The 22,083-nt window shown below is 53.6% G+C and overlaps 8 protein-coding genes across 8 annotated transcripts; 3 read left to right on the top strand and 5 right to left on the bottom strand.

The window, feature by feature from the left end:
• Window positions 1-377: 377 nt before the first annotated feature.
• AYO20_07506 (hypothetical protein) lies at window positions 378-1,502 on the bottom strand (the record flags this gene model as incomplete). The annotated part of the gene is made up of 1 exon (XM_022645791.1): window positions 378-1,502. One exon carries the CDS (start codon window positions 1,500-1,502, stop codon window positions 378-380), a length of 1,125 nt encoding a protein of 374 aa, XP_022498201.1.
• Window positions 1,503-2,283: 781 nt separating this feature from the next.
• On the top strand, window positions 2,284-6,111 carry AYO20_07505 (hypothetical protein; the record flags this gene model as incomplete). Its single annotated transcript, XM_022645790.1, has 1 exon — window positions 2,284-6,111. The coding sequence occupies one exon, from the start codon at window positions 2,284-2,286 to the stop codon at window positions 6,109-6,111; it is 3,828 nt and encodes a 1,275-aa protein (XP_022498200.1).
• A 1,153-nt stretch (window positions 6,112-7,264) lies between these two features.
• On the bottom strand, window positions 7,265-8,530 carry AYO20_07504 (hypothetical protein; the record flags this gene model as incomplete). Its single annotated transcript, XM_022645789.1, has 1 exon — window positions 7,265-8,530. The coding sequence occupies one exon, from the start codon at window positions 8,528-8,530 to the stop codon at window positions 7,265-7,267; it is 1,266 nt and encodes a 421-aa protein (XP_022498199.1).
• A 2,399-nt stretch (window positions 8,531-10,929) lies between these two features.
• Window positions 10,930-11,874, top strand: AYO20_07503 (hypothetical protein; the record flags this gene model as incomplete). The annotated part of the gene is made up of 1 exon (XM_022645788.1): window positions 10,930-11,874. One exon carries the CDS (start codon window positions 10,930-10,932, stop codon window positions 11,872-11,874), a length of 945 nt encoding a protein of 314 aa, XP_022498198.1.
• Window positions 11,875-12,267: 393 nt separating this feature from the next.
• Window positions 12,268-14,319, bottom strand: AYO20_07502 (hypothetical protein; the record flags this gene model as incomplete). The annotated part of the gene is made up of 8 exons (XM_022645787.1): window positions 12,268-12,423; window positions 12,545-12,705; window positions 12,784-12,901; window positions 12,970-13,005; window positions 13,065-13,195; window positions 13,258-13,694; window positions 13,811-14,078; window positions 14,175-14,319. The coding sequence occupies 8 exons, from the start codon at window positions 14,317-14,319 to the stop codon at window positions 12,268-12,270; spliced, it is 1,452 nt and encodes a 483-aa protein (XP_022498197.1).
• Window positions 14,320-15,251: 932 nt separating this feature from the next.
• AYO20_07501 (hypothetical protein) lies at window positions 15,252-17,174 on the top strand (the record flags this gene model as incomplete). Its single annotated transcript, XM_022645786.1, has 2 exons — window positions 15,252-16,725; window positions 16,807-17,174. 2 exons carry the CDS (start codon window positions 15,252-15,254, stop codon window positions 17,172-17,174), a joined length of 1,842 nt encoding a protein of 613 aa, XP_022498196.1.
• A 618-nt stretch (window positions 17,175-17,792) lies between these two features.
• On the bottom strand, window positions 17,793-19,605 carry AYO20_07500 (hypothetical protein; the record flags this gene model as incomplete). The annotated part of the gene is made up of 5 exons (XM_022645785.1): window positions 17,793-18,322; window positions 18,387-18,779; window positions 18,843-19,097; window positions 19,157-19,484; window positions 19,546-19,605. The coding sequence occupies 5 exons, from the start codon at window positions 19,603-19,605 to the stop codon at window positions 17,793-17,795; spliced, it is 1,566 nt and encodes a 521-aa protein (XP_022498195.1).
• Window positions 19,606-20,477: 872 nt separating this feature from the next.
• AYO20_07499 (hypothetical protein) lies at window positions 20,478-21,343 on the bottom strand (the record flags this gene model as incomplete). Its single annotated transcript, XM_022645784.1, has 3 exons — window positions 20,478-20,661; window positions 20,721-21,007; window positions 21,062-21,343. The coding sequence occupies 3 exons, from the start codon at window positions 21,341-21,343 to the stop codon at window positions 20,478-20,480; spliced, it is 753 nt and encodes a 250-aa protein (XP_022498194.1).
• Window positions 21,344-22,083: the final 740 nt, after the last annotated feature.

The following is a 22,083-nucleotide window of genomic DNA, read 5'->3' as shown; positions in this document are numbered from 1 at the left end:
GGTGTTGGCTGGAAGTTTCGATGTGCATAGAGATACCCTATGGCTGCAAGTTTGGAGTTGCTCTTGTGCTCTGCTTTAGCATTGAAAGACAGCATACGAATGAGAAAAGATGATATGAAACTCTGTGGGCTAGTAACTTTTTGTGATTAACTGCGTCAGTGTAGAACCCTAGACGTGCTTGCGTGCAGCGGGGGTCTCACAGATGTCAACAAATTTCTGTTTGCGTTGCTCCCCCACCCCCTGCGCTGCCCCCATTCCAGAATACCTGGGGATTCATTCTCTTCTTATCCTCGTCTTGAGTTTGGGTCACTCCTGCTCTCTTCTAGATATGTGTTTTCTAGCCTCTCGTGGTGCAACGTGCTGTATCTCGATCACGCTTAAAGACGGACCACTAATTTCCTTCCGCTCACAGTTCCCCCGGCCAATTCGTCCATTGCTGCCTGGACACTCTCCAGCCCTGTTCCCATAAGCTCAGGCGGAGGCATGCATTGCATCCGGTGGTCTTCCAAGGCGGTCTCGAGCCAACTCCATATCGCTGGCGCGAGACCAGTGGCAAAGTCACCCACCGTTGCCAGGTTGGTCACAATCGACACGTCGTGTTTGGCGTGCTGTTCGGCGCCTGGGAAGACCGAGGCAATGAACTTGCGACCACCACATCCGTGAAGTATCTCACAGAGAGGTTGCAGGGTCGGAGACGTGGAGATGGCGTCGTACGCCCCAACTACCTCTTGGCCTTGACTCTTGAGGTATGAGATCACAGACTCGACGATGTTTGGATCTCCTTGGTCGAAACATTCCTCCGCGCCCAGCGACCTGACCATGTCATGATTTCTCTGCGAACAGACACCGACAACCGTGTAGCCCGCCAGCGCGGCGAGTTGGACGCCGCAGGAGCCCACGCTTGATGAGGCTCCCCAGACCACGAGGGTCTTGCTGTTCTTCACGGCTGTGCCTTTCATGGGAGGCATGTCCAATCCCAGCATCACCTCTGGGAAAAGGCAACTTGCGGCGGTGGTCACGCCGAGCGGCAATACGGCCGCCTCTTCGTAGGTCATGCTGTCGGGGATCTTTGCCACGAACGGCGAAGGAAGAACCACGTACGTTTGGAAGGAAGAGTAGGCGTACACCTTTTTCCCGCGCCATTGTTCGAGGTCATCCTCATTGAGCTCCGAGTCTTTCCAATCTTTGACCCTTAGTGGCGATGTTTGGCCGATTACACGATCGCCAATCCTAAGTTTAGAGACGCGTTCGTCTGCTTGTCCTTCCTGGGGAAGCTCAACCACCTCCCCAGCAACGTCGCATCCGAGGATACATGGGTAGCCGTCTTCTTCTGAGATGAGGATACCGAGCCGTTGGATTGCCCAGTCGGCAGGGTTTATTGCCACGGAGTGAGCTCTGATAACCACTTCGCCAGGAGACGGAGGTGAGTAGGGGGCAGGAGAGACGGTGAGAGCAGGTGCTTTGGGAGACGGGAGGAGTGCTGCAATGTTCGAGTGCGGCATGGCTAGATACTGATTGCAAAGAAATTACTATCGTCGGAGTGAGAAGGGTCCAAAATCGAAGTCTGATCTTGCTTGGTCACTTTTGTAGCCCACCGTTGTAGCCTCCGCCTTCGTGCATTTTGCGAGAGGAAGTTGAGAAGAGACGGACGCATGCATTTATATTGAAGCGCAGCGTTGCACGCCTGGCTTCAAGGACAGACAAAGTCCGTTATTACCGAGATATGCTGCTGCAGTCGTGGTATCGTGCTACCAGTGGAGAAGAGAAGAATGCATACATGGGGAACTCGGAATGCTACTTCGACTAGGAAAGGAGACAAGGCCTTGATATCCAGGATAGAAGTCTGCTTGATTAAGCTTGCCTGGCTCGATAGAGATTACAGTACAAGGTTGAATACGAGTGAGAGCTTAGTTCGAGATGCTTTGTATACGAAGCCTGGACAAGATCGGCGTCGTCCAATTCAATGTCGAGGATTACACTTGAGGCTGGGATGCGCCAAGGCTGGGGATGGTAAATTATTATTCCGTAGCATGTGCGGGGCGCATTCTGCCCGTCGACAACCGCGTGGTTGCAAAGACGTGGATGTGGTTGGAGAAAAAAGAGCAACCTATTCTACCACAATTCATTCACTTGGCTTTGGTGACTGTTAAGTTTTTTCTTACAGGGTTGATTTGTCTATGTTACTGGGACCTGCCTTATTGATTTCCTCGGAGCGACATGCCTAAATAACACCAATGCCCGTCTCTTCGTCCGTGCTCTTTGTGCTCTCGATCTGCCGCAACAATGAGCCTCCGACACCCTCCGCGATTGAATGAATCGGGAGACGGCGAACACGCCCCTGCTTTGCAGGTTGCAGAGGGAGAAACAGATGATTTCACTTCTCTGCTCGCTCGCACTGAGCGCCGGGCCTCCTCCGCTGCCAAAGCCGTCAAGAAGAAAGACTGCCTCGCTGAAACCGAAGCCGACCCTGCCCACCTTCCCTTTACGACCGACTTTGGTCCTGATACCCTGGTTGAATATCTGCGGGCAGAGGTGGACAAGCTGAGGCGTGAACGGGACACCAAAACGGCTAAAGGGAAAGGGAAGGGGAAACAGAAGGAGACGCTGGAACACAAGGCATCTGGCCTGCTTCATCCCAGCAGTGCTCCGTCAACTACGCATGGCCTCTTCTCACCATCTGCTACTCCAGAGCTCACTGAGCAAGTCAACGGTCGCCCTCCTGCTGGGGCGTTGGCAACTCGACGATCGCAACGCCTGGCTCGCAAAAGCTCTCTCAACCAGGCGAGCCAAGTTGCAAGTGATCAGAAAAAGGCTACGCTCTTTCAGCCAACACTACCAATCCCATTCCTGTCAGACCTACCTCAGCAAAATTCCCATCCAGAAGATGCCCCCACTTCGTTACCGAGCGGCACGAGTCCCTCTAGGGCAACTACGTTCGAAGAGCACACCAAAAGCAAGAGAATGGCTGTCAGAAACACGGCTCACGAAGATTCTATTAGCCCCTTGCGCGCAAGGCTGCGTCAGAGAAGACACTCCAAGGCCCTCTCACTCTCGGGCTCATCAGCTGTGATGAGGACTGACATCTCAGCATCTCGTGCGGAGGCTCATCATCCTGGCACCCTCCAGCACGAGGGAACTCCGGCGTCTCATCCAATTTCCCAGTCCGAGAACGATCCTACCTTGTCCGTAGGCTGTCTTCCCTCTTCGCGTGCGCAGGAGCCCACGGGCAACAAAGTTCTTCAAGCATCATCTCACAGTTCTGTTCATTGTGTCCAGGACCGCCAGGCTTCATTGAAGGAACCCCCTGCGAGTAACGACGTCGTCCAATCTGGGTCGGAGGACCAATCTTCACCACTCGTTTCTTTCAAATATTCGAGCCTTATTCCCGAAACCATACCACCAAGCGAAAAGAAGCAGTTTGTGGACCAGGTGAGGCATGCGAAGCGAAACAGTTCTGCTGGGAACGATTGGGTAGGGAACAGTCCGGCTGAGCCACAAGAACGAACGCGTTTAAGCCATGCCGAAAGGACACCCCTTTACGCGGCTATCGCTGCCAGGAGGGGATCACGACTTGCGTTCACCATTGACGATATCCTTCACCCAGCCGAGAGTCTGGAGGACGTTCCCGATCCAGTCCCCGAAAAACAGTATCCCCGCCTCTGGAAACCCTCGATACCTCCTAGCCTGTCTCCGATATCAACAAGTTCGACTAGAGCACGCTCATTTAAAGCCGTCAAACCTCTCAAGCCAGAATCCAGCGTCCTACAAAAGATTGATTCCGATCTGTGGACAGAAGTTACCAGCTATCTCTCCACGCAAGATGTGAGAAATCTCCGACTGGTCAGCAAGTCTCTCGCACGAGCCATAGCTCCAATTCAGTTCAGGAATGTTGTGGTCAACTTTGATAGACACTTTTTCGACGCAGGCAGCAGCGACTGGAATAGCAGGTTGGGGCTCCTCCCCTCTGACTCGATGTTCAAGAAGTATGGCGTGAATATAAACAAATTTGGCGTGTCATTCGAGTACGATCTGCAAGGCTTGTCACGTGCTAAGACGAAAACCATTGAAAAGGAACAAGTCGCATGGTTCGGCAAGTTCACATGGCCTACTGAACAGTATCCACGCTTTCCAGAACTGCAGGCAATCGAGGACCTGGTCGACCATAACCGTCCATTGCTCAAAGAAGCGCTTAGCCACATAACAAAGGCCTCAGAACTTGGATTATGTATCGACAGTGGCCACGGCTGGCTTGAAGGTCCTGACATCTCCGATATGGCCCTTTTCAACCGACGAACTACGAAGGGGTCCAAAGTTTTTGGGAAGACGTTCCCAACCGAAGACGTTTGGGTTACATTTGCTCGTAATGAATATTTTAGATGGGCTCAACAGAGTACTATCAATGGAACCATCAAGGCACTCATGGCGAAACAGCCTTCCCCAGAGATCGCTGCCAGAGAAATTCGCTTCTTGGAAGGACTCAAAATCCGAGACATTGAGAGTTTCAGACGTCAGGACGAGCAATTCGATTACGACCCTGAATGCCATGTAGGAGGGAGCCCAGTTCCTGGAGTGGAAGCTCTGATGGATGCAAATGGCGATATCCCCAACTTTTCGCAGGCCCATCAGGTTGCGATCCAGCGGCAACTGTTGGCACATGCGCGGAAAGGAGGAAGAAAACTACCTCAGTGGCCATTAATCTTCAGTGGTCACAATCTTGCTGCTGAGCATGGTGGTCACTGTACATTTATCCAAAGCAAAACGGCTAATCCGGGTGCATCTCCACTTCTACCAGGCATGCTGACGGAGCCGCAAGCGCAATGGTTAATGGAGACTGTATGGGCGCAGCGTGCTTTCCTGTCAGCCTACACGACGGCGATTATCACACAAAAGCAGAACTTCAAGTCGATACATACCCTGCGGATCAGCAAACTGTCGTCTGGACTCCTTCCATCATTAGAACTGGAAGAGTTCTGGAAGAGCTTGTCTGGACTAACGACGTTGGAGGTCCTTATCAGCCCCGACTGGCGTCAGGAGCACGTGACGGGGGATCGACTATTTGCAAGGCACATGACGATCTTGCCATCTAAAGCTGCCGAGAAGTTCACCAAATTCCTGAGGAGATACATTGTCAAGATGGAGAATCTACACAGTCTGACTATTGGTTACACCGGGGGTGGAGAACATGCTGTTGGCATGTTTGCCCGTAATAAGCACGTCTTGCCTGCGCCAATTGTCGACAATCCCGGAGATTGGCTGTTTGACAATGCTAGTAAAAAGCAAGGCGTCCTGATTACAAAATTCGACCACGTGAGAGAGCTCAAATTTCAAAACTGTTGGTTCACGCCATCGATGCTTCGGGGATTCATGAAGGACAGCCGCGACACAAGCCTCCATTCCTTGAGCCTTGACTCGGTCAGCATGACCGCGCATCATGATGGTGATATCACCGCGCCCACGTGGAATATGATGGGTCGTCTTCACTGTCTTCATCCTCGAGAAGACTGGACTCAAGAGATTTTGCCCACCGGTGCTTCTTGGGTCCAAGTCCTTGATGCCATTACGCCGGGAAAGACACTGCTTGCACACAAGTATGACGCGGGCCTTGTTGACAGAAAAGTTCACCCGATGCCTCAGGCAACATTCCGTGGACACATCCAACAAATCATTCTCAACAGCTGTGGCTACGTGAAGATCTCAGTTCCAAAGAGACAGGCGGCGGACTTTAATCAAAACGCAGCCGTTGTCCGCGCCGAGCCGAGCATGGACGACGCTCTGTGCGTTCGCAAGGCACGATTTGTCCCGCCAATACTATTCGAATTTGATCCTGAAAAGGGCTTTCGGATAAGGGCAAACTCGGATATCACGGACGCGGATGAGATCATGATCGAGGATGCCTCGGTAAGCGGCGAGCAATACCCTTGGCTGGGAGCATTGACTCAGTGCATCCATCCGATCGAAAAGCGGGTCCTCGAGGAGGCGTGGCAGATGACGTTTGGCTGGCCCAATAATCTTGAGCGATGGGCCGCTGTCGAAGATGGACAGAGTGAAGGCGGTACAGGACGATTCAGTGGTGTGATCAGGAAGACTGAGCAAATGATGGACGGGTACTGACCTAACGACGAGGTCAAGGTCTCGGTGCTTAACGAGGGCGATTGTAGCTCGGATGGCTTGAGATACCAATGACACTTGGGTGGTGTTATGATGATAATTGCCCTATCAGACGACACGCGATTGGCTAGCTCGGGACGAGTTTCACTGTTTCCACGTTACAGACTGATGGGATGAGGGACATTTACAGTCTTCTATTCCGAGCTTGGCAAGTGTATCATCACCACATACATGGAGCACTTGATCAGAGGAGGCGGTTCGGGCTGAGGGGGAACCAGAGTGCATTTGACACCAGACGACATGCAAAGAATCCAAACATTGCTCTACATGACATCAACGACATTCGCACAGATTTGGATGTAAGCATAAAAGCAAAATAACACAGCTTTATCCACATCTCTAGACTATTCCTGACCTCGACGGTGATGGGTAATATGCCGTCTAGTGTATTCAGTAGAGGGCCATCTCCGACACGTAGTGCGTACATACATTAGTACATACCCTGTACGCCGAGTTGACGTGGTAGTGCAGCGTAGGGTAAAATAAGTGAAGCGACATGAAGTGACGTGAAGGAAAGTGCAGATCTACATGCATGTTGTCTGCCTACGTACGTACCTCGGTAGGCCCGGTATTTCTACTATTGCGGATGTGAAGGATGATCTTTTTGACACTGATATGTAGAGGTTGGGAGGCGTGGAATGTGCGCCCCTGACGCATTCCAGCCTCGCCAGAGCCTCAGGGGGGCAGCGGATACACGTGATCTGACTTGATCGCCTTTTTTTTTCAGGCTCACCTCGTGTGTGTGCCTCGTTCTTCAATACGTGTTGAGTATGTACCTAGGTATATATGTATGTGTGTTGTGTGGATGTATTTGTCCTGGTGTGCGTAATGTACTCACACCCCTGAAAAATTTTATAGATACGATGTTGCGGCTACAAGTAGAGTAGAGTAGAGTAGACTGACTGACTGACTGTATGCTTTGTATTTCTTTGTATTTTGTTTGATGTTACTTTATTTTGGCATTTTTCGTCTTTTTTTCCTTCTTCGTAGGCTTTTTTTTTCTTTTATCGTACCTCCTCGTCCGAACAAAGATCCACTTTTCCATTATCCATTAATCCATTATCCCCTCGTAGCCTTGTCATTTCATCGCTTCTCGCTAGTAATACGAGTGCATGTACCCATATCCACGATGCGGCGAAGTCGCCTCGGACAGCGCAACGCCCAGAAATCTCCCGACCAGCACGGCCAGACCCATCCACACGATGTTCGGGACCTTGGAGATGATTCTCTGGAGGAGCGATTTCTGCGGTGGCGGTGGTGGAGCCGTACGAGGTGCTGCTGGGTCTGGAACGGGTAGGACGACGGAGAGGACGATTGCGGTAGTGGTGGTTGTGGTGGTGGTATCAGGAATGGGGAGTCGACGGTGTTGAAGTTCAAGTACCTGGCGGCCTGGTGTCAGGTAGTGGGAGTGGACGGTTCTGTCAGCGTGGTCGTGGTCGCTACTCCATAGAACAGTGTAGAGTGGTGGTGGCACGCGGCTTGGACTTGGGCTCTCGTCGGGATATTCCTGTGCGTCGTAGTATACTTCGGCGCCGTCATCGTCGTCGTCGCTACTTACCCAGGACAAGCGCCTCGCGCGGATGGTGCTCTCGCTCCCATCATCCGATAGGTCGTCCCCTTCGTGCGTGACCGGCTCCATCCCTGTCTCTTTCCCTGTCAAAGCAACAACGCCAGCTTCGTTCGTCTCGACATATCCCAGAGGCGTGCCGCCGCAGAGCTCGTCCACCTCGCTCTCGCTCAGCACTGTGGCAGGAATCGACGAATAGAACGCCGTGATCTCTTCGTCCACCACGCTCGGAGCCTCTCGGGCCAACGCCTCAAAATCCGCAATGTACTGGACCAGCTCGCTCGGTTCCATGTCCAAAACCGCGGCAATTTCAGCCACCTCGGCCTCGCCGTTGGCGACCATTCTGGTCACGGCGGCGAGGATCGCGTGCTGGTGCGAGCGGGGTCGGTTGCGAAAGTGGTGACAAATACTGCCTGGATTGCTGCTGCTGCTGGACCCTGGTTCCGGCTTGGTGGGATCATGACCATGGCGCTCGGCCTGATGGGCGGCGTCTGCGGTCGCACTGTCGCTGCTCGGGAGGGATGCAGGGGCCGAGACGTTTCGGGCTTGCTTTCTAATAGTGAGGGGCGCGGGCACAAGAGACGGATCTGATGCGACGTTGAATGACTTCCTGGATGTTAACGATCGGATGAATCGTCTTGGAGTTGCCACCCCTCCTGGCACGTCTGACGACGCTGGTGAGGATACCGCACTTGCCTTCGGATCTGCTTGCCCTGAGGCCGTGATGGTATCGGTCATGGCTGGGTTGTTGCTGTCCTTGGCCGATATCGCCGTTGGATCCTTCTGGTCTGTCATTGGTGACCTATGTCGAGCTTGGGGAGATTCTAATCAGGAGATGGACGAGTTGATTGCTGATTATCTGTGCCGTCATGTGGCGAGGAAGTACAGTGTTGAGAATGTTTTGACAACGAATATTTATGCATTCTGACATGAATAGTGAGGAGACCTGCCGTGAGGCAGTGGACATGCATGTACTGCCTTGCACAGCCTGGAGGCAGTTCATCCTTTATCGAATGAGCGGTGTTTAGTTGAGGATTGTTGAGAAAGGAAAGATCCAGGGTAAAGGCAGCCACTTCGATGCCTCGATAGGTTTTGCACGCTTGACGGTGGCATGTACGACACGATCGACACGGTGGGCAAGATACCTACTTACTGGAGAAGCTTTTGACGGAGTTCCAACGAGTCGTTCTGGGTGGATTGGTGTTCTTCTCCAGACTCTCCCATGGCAGAACGATAGTATACCATCCATGTCTTTATCTGGTTTTCTTTCCTACTTCGGCAACAAAGCACGTTGTCACCACCATTGTCGCCCTCTTGTTAGCATCAACGGAGTAGAAATAAAGAAGGTGATGAGAGATAGACAAAGGGTTATATCTGATAGATGTTCAGTGGAGCCAAAGGGAGCCAGTTGCTCGCTTCGTAGAAAATACCATTGCTGTGAGAGAGTGGGAGGAAGACAGCCCGATACCGCGCCCACCATGGCCTGCGGGAGGACGCAGTAAACAATCACATCCAAGTCGTCGGTGAATGAACATTCTTGTCAAGAAGGTCGCCGTCACACGTCAAAGCAGACCATTTCTCCCTTGAAAAGCCTCCTCTGGATCTCTTTCCTCTGGTTAATTCAAGACAAAATTCGCACACACAAACACGCAAACACACGCAGTTACGCATACCCAAATCACTCAAATACCTTCAGTCACTCAGAATAATCTCTCCCGTTCAGCTCAAGAATGGATTCCAACAACGCGTCGCAACCCGCTGAAAAGGTAAATGCCCTCAAAAAGCCACAGAGCGTTTTGTTGTGCCCGCGATTGCTAATTTCTTACCGTGCGTGCTCACAAAGGCTGCCAACTTGTTTGACTTGCCCAAATTCCCGCTTGACAAAGGCAAAGGCAAAGGCGTACAGGACGACAAAGTCATCGAGGCTCGTACAAAGCTTGCTAGAGCGATGGCGGAACGATTGGTGAACGGGGGCAGTTTGCGACAGATCGGGTTCCAGAACAATATGACGGCGGACCAGGCAGGGCGGTTGATTGCCGAACTTGCTCTTCGGGCCTTGAAGAAGACGGAGGACAGTCCAGATGCGTGAATGGGACAGGACTTGAAGCTCTGGCCTCTGGTCTCTGGTCTCGGTGTGTTGTTCGGGCTGGAAAACAGTGGTGTGTCTTCGGAATGGTTTGGTGCGAGCACTATGGAGCCTATCGAGTCGCTGGGGGATGACCATGTACTCCTAGGGAGTCAGGCGACTTGATTCGATACAGAATGGAAAGAAGAATCCTGGTTAGCAGAGCAAAGCCTCTCAAATACCAAAATAGCAATGAAGCTTTGAGTACGAGGTATATAAAACGTCCCTTTGCCCCCCTTTCAAAAGCAGAGGCAGAGGCAGAGGTAGAGGTAGATCAGAACAATCCGTTCAAGTCTCAAACTGTCGAGGTTGTTTGCTACTGGCCCGGCATCCAAGTCTATCCACCACAAGCACAACATCCCATCCCAGCCTATTCCACCGTCCCCAAGGTGCCACTTGGCTCTCAACCTCCGATCGGCCCTCTCAATAGCCGGCCCCAAGAGGCCCTAACCCCCGAAATCGCAAGGGTCCATCCGTCTTCGCACCATCCGATCGCTCCTCTAACGATCTGCGCCAGTATCGGAGGGGTTTTCCTTTCAAGCGCATCCTAGCTTCGCGCCTCGCTTATGCCGGGATCTAGGATCTGCAAGCCACGGTATTGGCCGTTGTGCCCGTCGTTTTTTCTCCCCCCACTCGACTCCTCCTTTTCCCACTCAGTGGGGATGAGGGGGGAGAGAGAGAAGAGTGAGTGTTGTTTACAAAGTCGCTTATTCCGGCGTTTACGGTTTGCGGTTTACGTTTGCATTTGCGAATCACGGATCGTTGTACAAAATTACAGAGTTAAGAGGAGGAGATGGAGAACCGAGTAGTTGGGTACAGGTTGCATAAAATCAGTCGCGCACAGGGTCACCTGGTCGACTACTCTTTATTGTAGATAGAGAACTGGAGGGACTCATTTTGCGTGTATCGATCGCGTCGTGTCGTGTGTCGTGCTGAACGCTCGTGATCCAAAGTCTTTGGAACGAGAAATTGAATGCTTCTGAGTATCTGAGGACTGGTTGGTCTGGACACTTCCCGTATACTTTACGTCTCTTCCCCGTAAAAACTATTCACACGCTCGACGCCAACCATGGCCTGGACGACTAGGCAGAGCGGCGACGGCAAAAAGCCATTTCGACAGGCCGCCACCATCCTCCGCGAAATGATCAACGACCCGGACAAGATCGTTGTCTGCCCGGGCGTCTTCGACGGCTACACGGCCCGCATCGCCCTGGACATTGGCTTCGACGCGCTGTACATGACGGGCGCGGGCACGGCGGCGTCGCGCACGGGCTCGCCAGACCTGGGCATCATCAACATGGTCGAGATGGCGGCCAACGCCAGCATGATCGCCGGGTTGGACTGGAGGGTGCCCGTCATCGCCGACGCCGACACGGGCTTCGGCTCGTCGCTGTCGGCGGCGCGCACGGCCAAGACGTACATCGAAGGCAACGTCGCCGCGCTGCACATCGAGGACCAGGCCTTCATCAAGCGCTGCGGCCACCTGCGCAACAAAGAGCTGGTGTCCCTGGAGACGTATCTGACGCGCATCCGCGCCGCGAGCATGGCCCGCGAAGCCTCGGGCCGCGACCTGGTCATCATCGCGCGCACCGACTCGCTGCAGTCTTTGGGCTTTGACGAGGCGATCCGCCGCCTCAAGGCCGCGCACGAGGCCGGCGCCGACGTCGCCTTCTTCGAGGGCCTCGTGTCGAAAGAACAGGCCCGCGCCGCCGTCAAGGCCCTCCACCCGATCCCGTGCCTGCTCAACATCGTCCACGGCGGCGTCACCCCGGCCATCACCGCCGCCGAAGCCAAGGAGATCGGCTTCAAGATCGTCATCTGGTCCATCCTGTCGCTGACCGAGGTGTACAACTCGACCCGCCGCGCCATGACCGAGCTGCGAGACACGGGCTTTGTCACCGAGAGGGAGGACAAGGCCGGGGGTATCTACGATATTTTTAGGGTCGTCGGGATCAACGAGGCCGCAGAGTTTGACGCTGCCGCTGGAGGGGCTACTTTGAAAGGGGGGTTTTGAGTAGAGAGACTATAGAGACATATAAACGAAAGAATATGTTTGATATCACCATGTACTGCCTTTTGGTCCAGCGTTCAGAAGTAAAGTCACAGTAGTCAGAAAGTGTGTATGATGAAGAGATATATGCTCAGTTGCACAGATCATTTTCTCTTCCGAGAGCACTCGGTACCCTAGCATTTCTATTGGTATCGAGAAGCATCCTACATTACCTACATTACCCCGTAGAGAAACCATAACGCCCAATCAACAAGGTATAAGAATTCTCAAACACCTCACATATTATGCTCTGACAGAGATATCTACAGGAACTTGTGACGGATACTTTGGCCCTGGGTAGGTATGTAGATATATCGCCTGCTCCAGGCTCTCCATTCTCTCTCCTGAGACTCGACTTCAACCACTCGCAACATTTAAAAACATGCTCTTGAGAACGAGGTACTCGTCAATCCCTTGACGTCCACCCTCCCTACCAAAACCGGACTGCTTCACGCCTCCAAAGGGATTTTCGGCGGCTGAGAGGAGACCAATGTTTACGCCGACGACACCGACCTGTACACACACATAGACAAAAGGTCATATGCTGTCAGCAGAGTATCCAACAAGGGGAAAGAATGAAGTCGTCTTGGTAGAGGGAGGGGAAGAAACAACTTGCCTCGAGAGCTTCTGTCACGCGCCATTGTCGGGGCATGCTGGACGTCATGACAAAGGCGCCGAGCCCGACGTCGACGTTGTTGGCCAGTTCGATGACCTCCTCCTCGGTGTGGAAGCGGTATAGGGGGATGACGGGGCCGAACACCTCGTCTCGCTCAGTGATGGTGCCGCGGGGCATATCTGTTCGCGGTGGCAGTCTGGTTAGTATCTCGACCAGGGCCCAGAAGGTTTACTCCCAGTATCAATGGAGAAACTGACCTGCAATAATAGTCGGCTGGACATAGTATCCTTTTGTTCCCTCTACTCGGTTCCCGCCCAGGATGATCTTGCCACCGTTGTTCTTGGCCTCTGCATAATCCAGGTCAGCATCATAGTTCTGGTGGTCACCATGTGTTTGTGTAATGAGACCAGACCTTCAATGTGAGTCAGCACTTTTGACAGTACGTTCTCGTGAGTCAATGGTCCGACAAAGACACCATCCTGCAATCCTCATCAGTATACTTCATTTCTTCATCAAAAATGACACCAGGCTGCGGTACCTGAGTGCCCGGGCCGATCTTGAAAGTCGAAATCGTGTTGGACAAGGCTTTGGCGAACCTGTCATAGATGCCGTCTTGCACAAAGATTCGATTGGCGGCAACGCACGTTTGACCGGTGTTTCTGAACTTGGCTATCCCGGGGAATTAGCATTTCTGAACAGAAAATGACGGGCAAGGTGCTGGTGCTGCTGACCCATAACGGCAGCCTCGACGGCAACATCGACATCTGCATCGTCAAAGACAATAAAGGGACTGTTGCCCCCAAGTTCCAAGCTCAGCTTCTTCACCGTCGGCGCGCACTGCTCCATCAACAACCTCCCCACTCTCGTGCTGCCCGTAAAGCTGACCTTCTTCACCAGCTTGTTTGTGCAAATCTCCTTGCCCACCTCTGCGACGGTGGTCAAACTGGTGATGATTTGGATCACTCCGGCTGGGATGCCGGCCTCCATAGCAAGGACGGCCATGGCGCCAGCGGAGAGAGGTGTTTCGCCTGCAGGTTTCCAGATGGTGGTACATCCGGCAGCGATGGCCGCGCTGGCTTTGCGGGTAATCATGGCCATGGGGTAGTTCCACGGCATCAGACAACCGACCACTCCAATGGGCTGCTTCATCGTGACGAGTCGCTGTTTCCTGTTGGCGGTAAGGATATTTTCACCATGCGTCCTAATGGTGGTCCCAAACTGTCAGCACAACCCGCATTGTAGGTTATTGATGCGTCACATGCTCCGTGGGGGATCATATCGCACCTCTCAGCCTCGCCCGCAAACCACTCGAGAAAGCTGCACGCGTAAATCACTTCGGCCCTTGCCTCGTACAGCGGCTTACCCGTCTCCAGGGTGATGATCAAGGCAAAGTCCTCGGTGTTTTCCAGGCACAGGTCATTCCACTTTCTCAGCATGCGCGCGCGCTCACGGCCCGACGTGTTTTTCCAGGTGACAAAGGTTTTAGAGGCGCTATCGATCGCTCGAGCGACATCCGCCGCGCCCATTTCAGGGAATGTGGCCAGTTTCTCGCCTTGAAATCACACAAGCTGTTAGGTCTGCCATATTCTGCCATCGCGCGTAAAAAAAAACAGGAAACGGAGGCTGTCAAGGTAAGTAGTGCTTTTACCTGTGCCTGGATCGATCAAATCGAATGTTTTCCCAGAGGCGGCATCGGCCCATTGTCCGTCAATGAAGCCCTTGTAGTGTAGTAGTTTCTTGTTTTTCACGTCGGCCAGCGACTTGGTCTGCTGGAAGGAACCGAGAGAACCCATGTTTGACGGAAGAAGCTGATAACAAGTGACTTGATAGTGATAAAGAGAAGATAAAAGGACCAGTGCGACACAAAGTGAGGAGACGATATCGATTCAAGGGAAACGAGTATTTGTTTCCTCTTCTCTATAAACAAAAAAGCCAAAGGTCAGGAAGAAGTCTCAATCAGTCAATCAGTCAGGGTCTAGAGACGAGAAGTGCCTTGAACTGTGCATTCCCAAAACCCCACCGAACATCTGTAGGCACCTGTGTACATTGTAGAGACAGACACCTCGCCCAAGGTCTTCCCGGGCCACCCTCAGAGGGGTATCGTCCACTCAACCCAGTCTTCCGGGCTGTCTAGCCGTGGACCGCAAAAAATTCATCGTCACATGTTCCCAGCTCTTTGCCCAGGATACGCATACACGCACAAACATGTGCAGAGCGGAAGATGAAATCCGGGGTAGGAATTCCGGGGTCGATACGGGTTGAGTTCGTCCCAGTGGGAAACCAGTCCAGTGGGGAATATGGCATGTGAGGACAGCTGCAAGAGATGCAAGCAACGTGGAGAGAGTCTAGTGGGGGAATAGTGAAGGCTTGCCATCAGAAAGAAGAGAGAGAGAAGCCTTTTGGAGATCATGAAGGAAGACGAAGGAACCCTCCTCCGAAGCTGCGCCGATTGATGCCAACAATAAGGGACGTCAGGGTCACAGCCTCGCCCGGTGTCGGGCCCGACGAGGCTGAGTTTGTCCGATCTCGAATCCCCCAGATCCAGAGACTCACCTCGACAACACCATCCAACCACTCCGACAGCGGAGTCGAATACGATACTCCCCAAGCGACAGGTGATCTCTGCCCTTCGGATCAGGCCTTAATTCGACCCTGACAGAACTTGAACAAAGGAACAAATGTGAATTCATGCTGTGTCAGAGAGGGGATACAGACATCAGCAGCCATGATTGCCAAAAACTATCCCGTCAAAATCTTCGCGCCGACGCCCATGCTGGGCTACGGCTATGATGTCGTCGACTTCTGGACCACCGTCTTGGACGAAAACACCCGTCCCGACGCCATCATTGCGGACAGCGGCTCCACCGACCCAGGCCCGTACATGCTGGGTAGCGGCCGGACGATTGTCAGTAAACAAGCCTTTGCACACGACCTCACCCCGATTCTCGAGGCCTGCTTCGACTTTGGCATTAAATTGCTCGTCAGCTCCGCCGGTGGCGCGGGCACGAATGAGCAGGTGGACATCCTGGTCAACATCGTGCGCGAGATCAGCGAGCGCAAGGGCTACCGGTTCAAGGTGGCGACCATCAAGTTCAAGAACGACCGCGAGGTGATACTGAGCCAGCTACGAGCGGGCGCCATCACACCCTGCGGCCCAGGTCCCGCGTTGAAGGAGGAAGATGTGTCGGACGCCGTGGCCATCGTCGCGCAGATGGGCGCTGAACCTTTTATGAAAGCACTCGAGGACCCGGACGTGGATATTGTCATCTCTGGGCGATCATACGATCCCGCGCCCTTTGCAGCATTCAGTATGCACCGCGGCGTCCAGCGCGACCCGGCGTGGCACATGGGGAAGATCGTCGAGTGTGGCGGACAGTGCGCGGTGCCCAAGGGCCGCTCGATCCTGGCGACCATGTACCAGGACAGTTTTCAGTTGACGCCTATCACACCGGGCCAGCGATGTATACCCCGCTCTGTGGCAGCGCACACCATGTACGAGAAAACCCGTCCAGACAGGCTCCCTGGCCCGGGTGGCGTCTTACATCTGGACAAGGTACAGTTTAAGCCACAGACGGACGGCCGGTCTATCCACATCCAGGGGGCCGAGTTTGTGCCTACGCCGACATACCAGATCAAACTTGAAGGGGCTACACAAGTCGGTTTCCGTTCCGCCTTCATTGGAGGCATTCGCGACCCCATCCTCATCCGGGGCATCGACGACTTTCTCGAGCACACGGTGCGGCCGAGGACAAAAGCGGCGTTCCCGACACTCGGCGAAGCCAATGGTCCGCAATTGATATTCCACATCTACGGGAAGAACGCTGTCATGGGCCCGCTCGATCCGGATGCCACCACCGCGGTGCCCCACGAAATCGGTGTTCTGGGAGAAGTCATCGCCGCGACCCAGAACGAAGCCGACGCTGTCGCCGGATACGCCAGGGTCATGGTCCTCCACGGCGAATACCCCGGCCAACTGGCCACCGCGGGCAACTTCGCCTCGCCGCTGACGCCGTTGGAGCAGTCCGTGGGGCCGGTGTACAAGTTTAGCGTGTACCATCTGATGGACGTCGAGGATCCGCTCAGTTTCTTCCCGATCGAGTCGTTTGTGATTGGCAGCCCGGACGCATCGAGGTCGAAGCTGGTGCGGTCTGAACGGCCGGTTCGACAGGCTGGAGATGTAGTCACTCCTGTAGGCGCAGGTAAGTTCAACTCCAAGACCCGAAAAGAAGGTAGTTTATGCAGAAAACTATGAGCACCCATACTAAACATCCACTCTGCAGCCTCCGCGAAACACGCCCTCCCAGATCCGTCGCAACCGACCCGCATCGCCGACCTCGCCGCCGTCGTGCGCTCCAAGAACTCGGGCCCCTACGAAATCACGCTCGACATCCTCTTCGACGACCCCACCATCTGGAAGCACGTGCGCGACAGCGCCGTCCTCACCAAGGACGTCATGAGGAACCTCTACCACCTGGCTAGCGACGACGACATTCTGACCTGTATGTTCTTCGAGCCCGCGCTCGGGTGGAAGTGCACGTTCAAGCGACCGGCAAATCAGTTGCAGGGCAGCGTGGGCGAAAGGGACACGTTCGGTACGCAGCAGCACGCGCCGTTGTTGAGGATTGAGGTGCCGCCGTTGAAGACCTAAGAGTCGTACAGGATTGAGGATGTGAGTTGAATTGACTCGAGATGAGCTGATCTGGAAATGGGTGTTATTTGTCTTATACATCTGCAAATCTAGGTATCCAGGTATACATACTATGATATTCCTATAATCAACGTACTGGGCACCTGGGGGAATGCGTGATGGGCAATGTCATGTTTGTGATGAGGAGATACTCCCTTCCTCCCGCTCTGACTGAGAGGATGAGAATCCAGCTATCCAGCCCGCTTTGGGTACGTATAAGTATTATCTACTATTTATTCTCTACGTTGTATAAAGACATCTGTCTCTGCTGCACAAGAGTGAAGACCAAGAAGATCTGGGAATAACAAGGACTGAACTCCTCCTTGTTTTACCTTGTCCTCTTTTTTTTTTCCAATGAAGACCACGATCAAACCGGACCTTCTGATGGTCATCTTCCAAAACAAAAGGGGGGTTCTCTCTTGCCCAAATCTAGTTCGTGCCATTTGAATGCTTCTGTAGCTCCAGAAAGTCTAGTCTAATTGCCCATTCGTCTATTCGCCTGATGAAATATCCTGGATAGTGCAAGTCGGGTACGTTGTAGGATAGGGGGGACGGAGCAGACAAGGTTTTCCACAGAGATCAAGCCTTTGCGTGCTCCGGCACCGGCTGACTGGCGATGCCCTCAATCTCCTGGGTCTGGGCAAAGATCTTCTCGTCCAAAGCATCCCTCTCCTCCTTGGTCATGTGGCCCACGTCGACGGCGACTTCCTCGCCAAACAGGGCGTTGATCTCCTCGAGCGACAGGCCCTTGGTCTCGGGCCACCACAGGTAGCAGGCCACGGCGGTCATGGCGGTGGTGATGGCGAAGACGATGTAGTATTTCCAGCCGATGTTGGCAAACGCGGTTGGCGCGGCGCACGTGTAGATGACGGTGGCGAAGAAGAGGCCCGACACGGAGATGGACGACCCTCGCGCGCGCAGGTGGTTGGGGAAGATCTCGGTGCAGTAGATGTACGTGACGGCGTCGACGCACGAGCTGTAGAATCCGACGTGGATGAACAGAAACGCCACGGCCGCCGCCAGCCCGGCCTTGTTGGTCGTGCCCTTGTACGTGGCCAGCAGGGCCATTTCGACGATGAGCGCCATCAGACAACCGCAGAATCCGATGACTGGTGATAGACATATTTGGTTAGCTTTTCATCTCCCTTCTCTCCAATGCGGAATCGAACTCACTTAACAGCCTCACACGTCCGACGCGGTCAACAATCAGCGCCGAGAGTGCGTTCCCCCCAACTCCAACAGTGACCCAGCCGGCCGTAAAGGCGAGAGTGGTCGGTGCCACGTATCCGAGGGCCGTGTACAGAATCACACCGTAGTTGTTGATGACAATGGTTGCAGTGCACTGACCGCCAAAGACGGTGAAGAAGCCCAGCAATAGACGCTTGCGGTTGGGCCACCCGGTAAAGAGCTCCTTGTACCCTCCGGCGCCACGGAGTTTTTCGAGTTCCAGCTGTTTCAGCAGGGCATAGAACTCCTCTTTGACGAGGATGCCCTCGGGGTCTCGAGGATCTCGGTGCAGCCACTCCATCACCTTGTAGGCGCGATCGTGTTTGTCGTGAAGGACCACTGTGGGGTGACACTCGTTAGGCATGGCGGTTCCTGTTCACATTTGTGGGCAGATCGACTTACACCAACGAGGGCTCTCTGGGATGAAGAACAGTCCGCCTAGTAGCATCAAGGGCGCAAAGCACTGCACAGCAAGTGGGAACCGCCACTGGAACTGTCCAGAGTACTTGAAACAGCCGTAGCCGACCCAGCCAGACACCGAGTAGCCGGTACAGAGCAAAGCTCCGTGCGCTCCGACAAAGACACCACGGGTATGGGGGGGAGAGACCTCGCTCTGATACAGAGGTACTCCACAGACGATCATGCCAGTTCCAATACCTGCGATACTCAGCATTTTGCCCACTGTATGGGTGCCATCGAGACTGGAATGGTCATACCTGTCAAGAATCGAGCGAACAAGAACATGCCGACGTTGACGGATCCACATTGCAGAGCTCCGCCCACCAAGCAGGTTGCAGCTGAAATGCCAATGCCGCCTCGTCGTGAGCACCAGTCGCAGATAGGGCCAATGGAGAGGGCTCCGAGGAAACCACCAGCCTGGAATAAACCATTCATGGCGCCGGTGATGGCATTTGTGTGAGACAAGCCGGGGCCTTCAGTGTCGAGATGCAAGTACTTGAAGAAGTCGGGTTGGCCCAGGGTGGTGGCGATGATGGAGCTGCAGTAGCCATAGGTGAAAGACCCCAGAGAGATGAAGATTGTGATCTGGCGGCACAGACGGTTAGATCACTAGAGCCATCTGCTGGATTGGGAGTGTCTATCTTACCAGAATGCTCACAAGTCTGATCTGGTCCTTGAACCAACCTTTGCGTTCTTCAGCCGCCATCTTTCTGGACAGAAGACTTATGCGGCGTCAATTGGGTATGATAGCCTGTGTGATGACACCACTAGACAGAAGCAATGGTCGAGACCTTGGAGGTGTTTGTGCAGGTCCACGTTACGACACCGATAAGCCAGGAACGTGAAGGAGATATAGGAACAAAGACTCCACGGCTCTGTCAGCCACACGTATTTCTACTCTGACAATCAGCCCTTATGCAATTACCGTATCTGGTGTATCAGACAAGGCCCCGAACTTCGGCATGGCGGAAGGGGCGCTGCGTGGCCAGAATCAAGCTTCGAGCCACGGCATGGCAGGAAATCTTCTTTTTCGTCCGTACACCGTACGAAGCCCACCGTCCAGAGTACAAGGTACTGGGCCCTGGATACCTGTCAAACCTGTGCCATGGGGTGATATTGAGTGGGGAAGGGGGAAAAGATGGGGAGAGGAGGAGACAAGACACCAGCGACAAAGGGGCTGGAGCGGAAATTTGCCGGATCCTCTCCAAGTACCGAGTCTGGATAAAGTGAGCCTGGCTGTGTGTCTTTTCGATGGGGGATTGGGGACTAGTACCTTGTAAGGATAGCATAGAGACACATGTCAAGTGGTAGACCAAAAGGTCCATGTGCGTGCATTGACCGTGTCCATTAGTCGCTCGGAAATATGGCTCTGAGCGGTGAATTGTTCAGTGGGTATTTATCGCTATGCATTGCTATGCGGAGGATATCGTACACGATACCAGGATGGTGAAATTACACGGCTTACGTGCAAGGGTGTAGAGACGTCGGTAGGCATGTCATTCTGCCGGTACTTGTGTTATTGCTCCCTCAACATACAGTATATCACCGCGTGTATTGGCTATAGTCTCCCTAGTCTCTTTACGCACTTCGGCCGCCGTCAATAATCAACTCGGTGCCGGTAACATAGCTCGCCTCGTCACTGGCCAGGTAGCAGCAACCATTGGCAATGTCGGTAACATCGGTCAATCTTCCCAGAGGAATCAACGATACGAAATAGGCTCGATTCTCCGGTGTGTTCTCCTTGCCGAGGAATTTGTGCGACCTGCGTGAAGAGCTTGTGTTAGCCAACGATGAAATATAGCTGCGAGTTGTGGTTCTTACAATCCTGTGCTGGCAAACTGCGGGCATATCGAATTGAATCGGATGTTGTTGGGGGCATATTCCTGTGCCAGCGACCTGGAAGCACAGCACACAGCAGCCTTTGTTCCGTTGTACCATGTCAATCGTGGTTTCGGTCTCGTGGCTCCCGTGGATGCGATATTGATGAATGAGCCGCCGCTCTTATGTTCCTTCATCCATGGTATAATGACCGCCACCGAGAGATAAATCGACTTGAAGTTGACAGAAACAACGAGATCGAATTCGTCATCGGGAACGCCTTCGGATGGCTAGATGTTACCACGGTCAGAATGCAATCGTCCACTTACTGAGGGAGAACTTACCTGGTTCGAGTAGCATGTTCCAGCATTGTTAACCACGATATCAGGGCCGCCGTACAACTCAATCGACTTGTCCAAAACATTCTTCCAGTCTTGGCGGTTGGTCACGTCGGCCTTGATGGCCGCGCACCCCAGTTCTTTAGCCACAGCCTCACCGCTTGCTGGGTTCATTTCGGCAATGAGCACTTTGGCGCCTTCATGGATAAATTTGGTCGCAATGGCCTTTCCGAACCCGCTCCCACCACCGGTGACAATCGCCACCTTACCTTCAAGTCGGCCAGGCATCTTGCACGGGAATAAAGACACTTAAGAGCTGGGAGGTGCTATATTATGCGCGGTACAAGAGACTTCTGATATCCAGACACTTCAGGCTCACAAACGACACAGTTTATGGATGGCTAGGCTTTCGCAGGGAGAATCCTTCCCGTAATATGTACGGGAACTGCGAATCGACAACACAACCCCTCCTCGTCTTAACCGACTGTTCTCGGTCTGCTCCTCATCCCCATGGATCTTGGTGGGGATAGGTCGAGCATCAGAGAGTTTCTCCTCGTCGTGACCCCAAGCAGCAGGACCGAGATAGCAACAGCACCGATCGGAGAGGGGCGACCATGCGATGTCCTGCCGACAAACCTTCACAAATGCCACTCATCTCGTGGCTTGTGAAATTATCCATTTCCCCCACTCGGCAACCTCCAGGATGCTGGTTTTCCCCCGCAAAAAAACGGGCCGTAAGGGACCAAGGGACTACGGGGGGGCCAATACCAACTACTTGGGGAACTCCGTTACTCGGTACAAAGTCTGATGACTACCCCAATATAGACTGGGCCAGTCACGCCAGTAAATGCACGGCGCCTGATCAGCTCCTCTCGTTGCTTGAATCCCCCAGCTCTCACCTTCAGGGAGGCGCCCCTTGCGATGTGTCCCCGAAACCCGAGGCAAGCAGCTTGTCTTCCTCCTCCTCCGCTCAGAGCATTTGATGTTATCAATTCCCCATTGTTTCACTCCACTCAAAGCAAGCTACC

The sequence above is a fragment of the Fonsecaea nubica genome (assembly GCF_001646965.1).
Source record: "Fonsecaea nubica strain CBS 269.64 chromosome Unknown Scaff53, whole genome shotgun sequence".
NCBI lineage: Eukaryota > Fungi > Ascomycota > Eurotiomycetes > Chaetothyriales > Herpotrichiellaceae > Fonsecaea > Fonsecaea nubica.
This window is presented reverse-complemented; position numbering and strand designations above follow the sequence as displayed.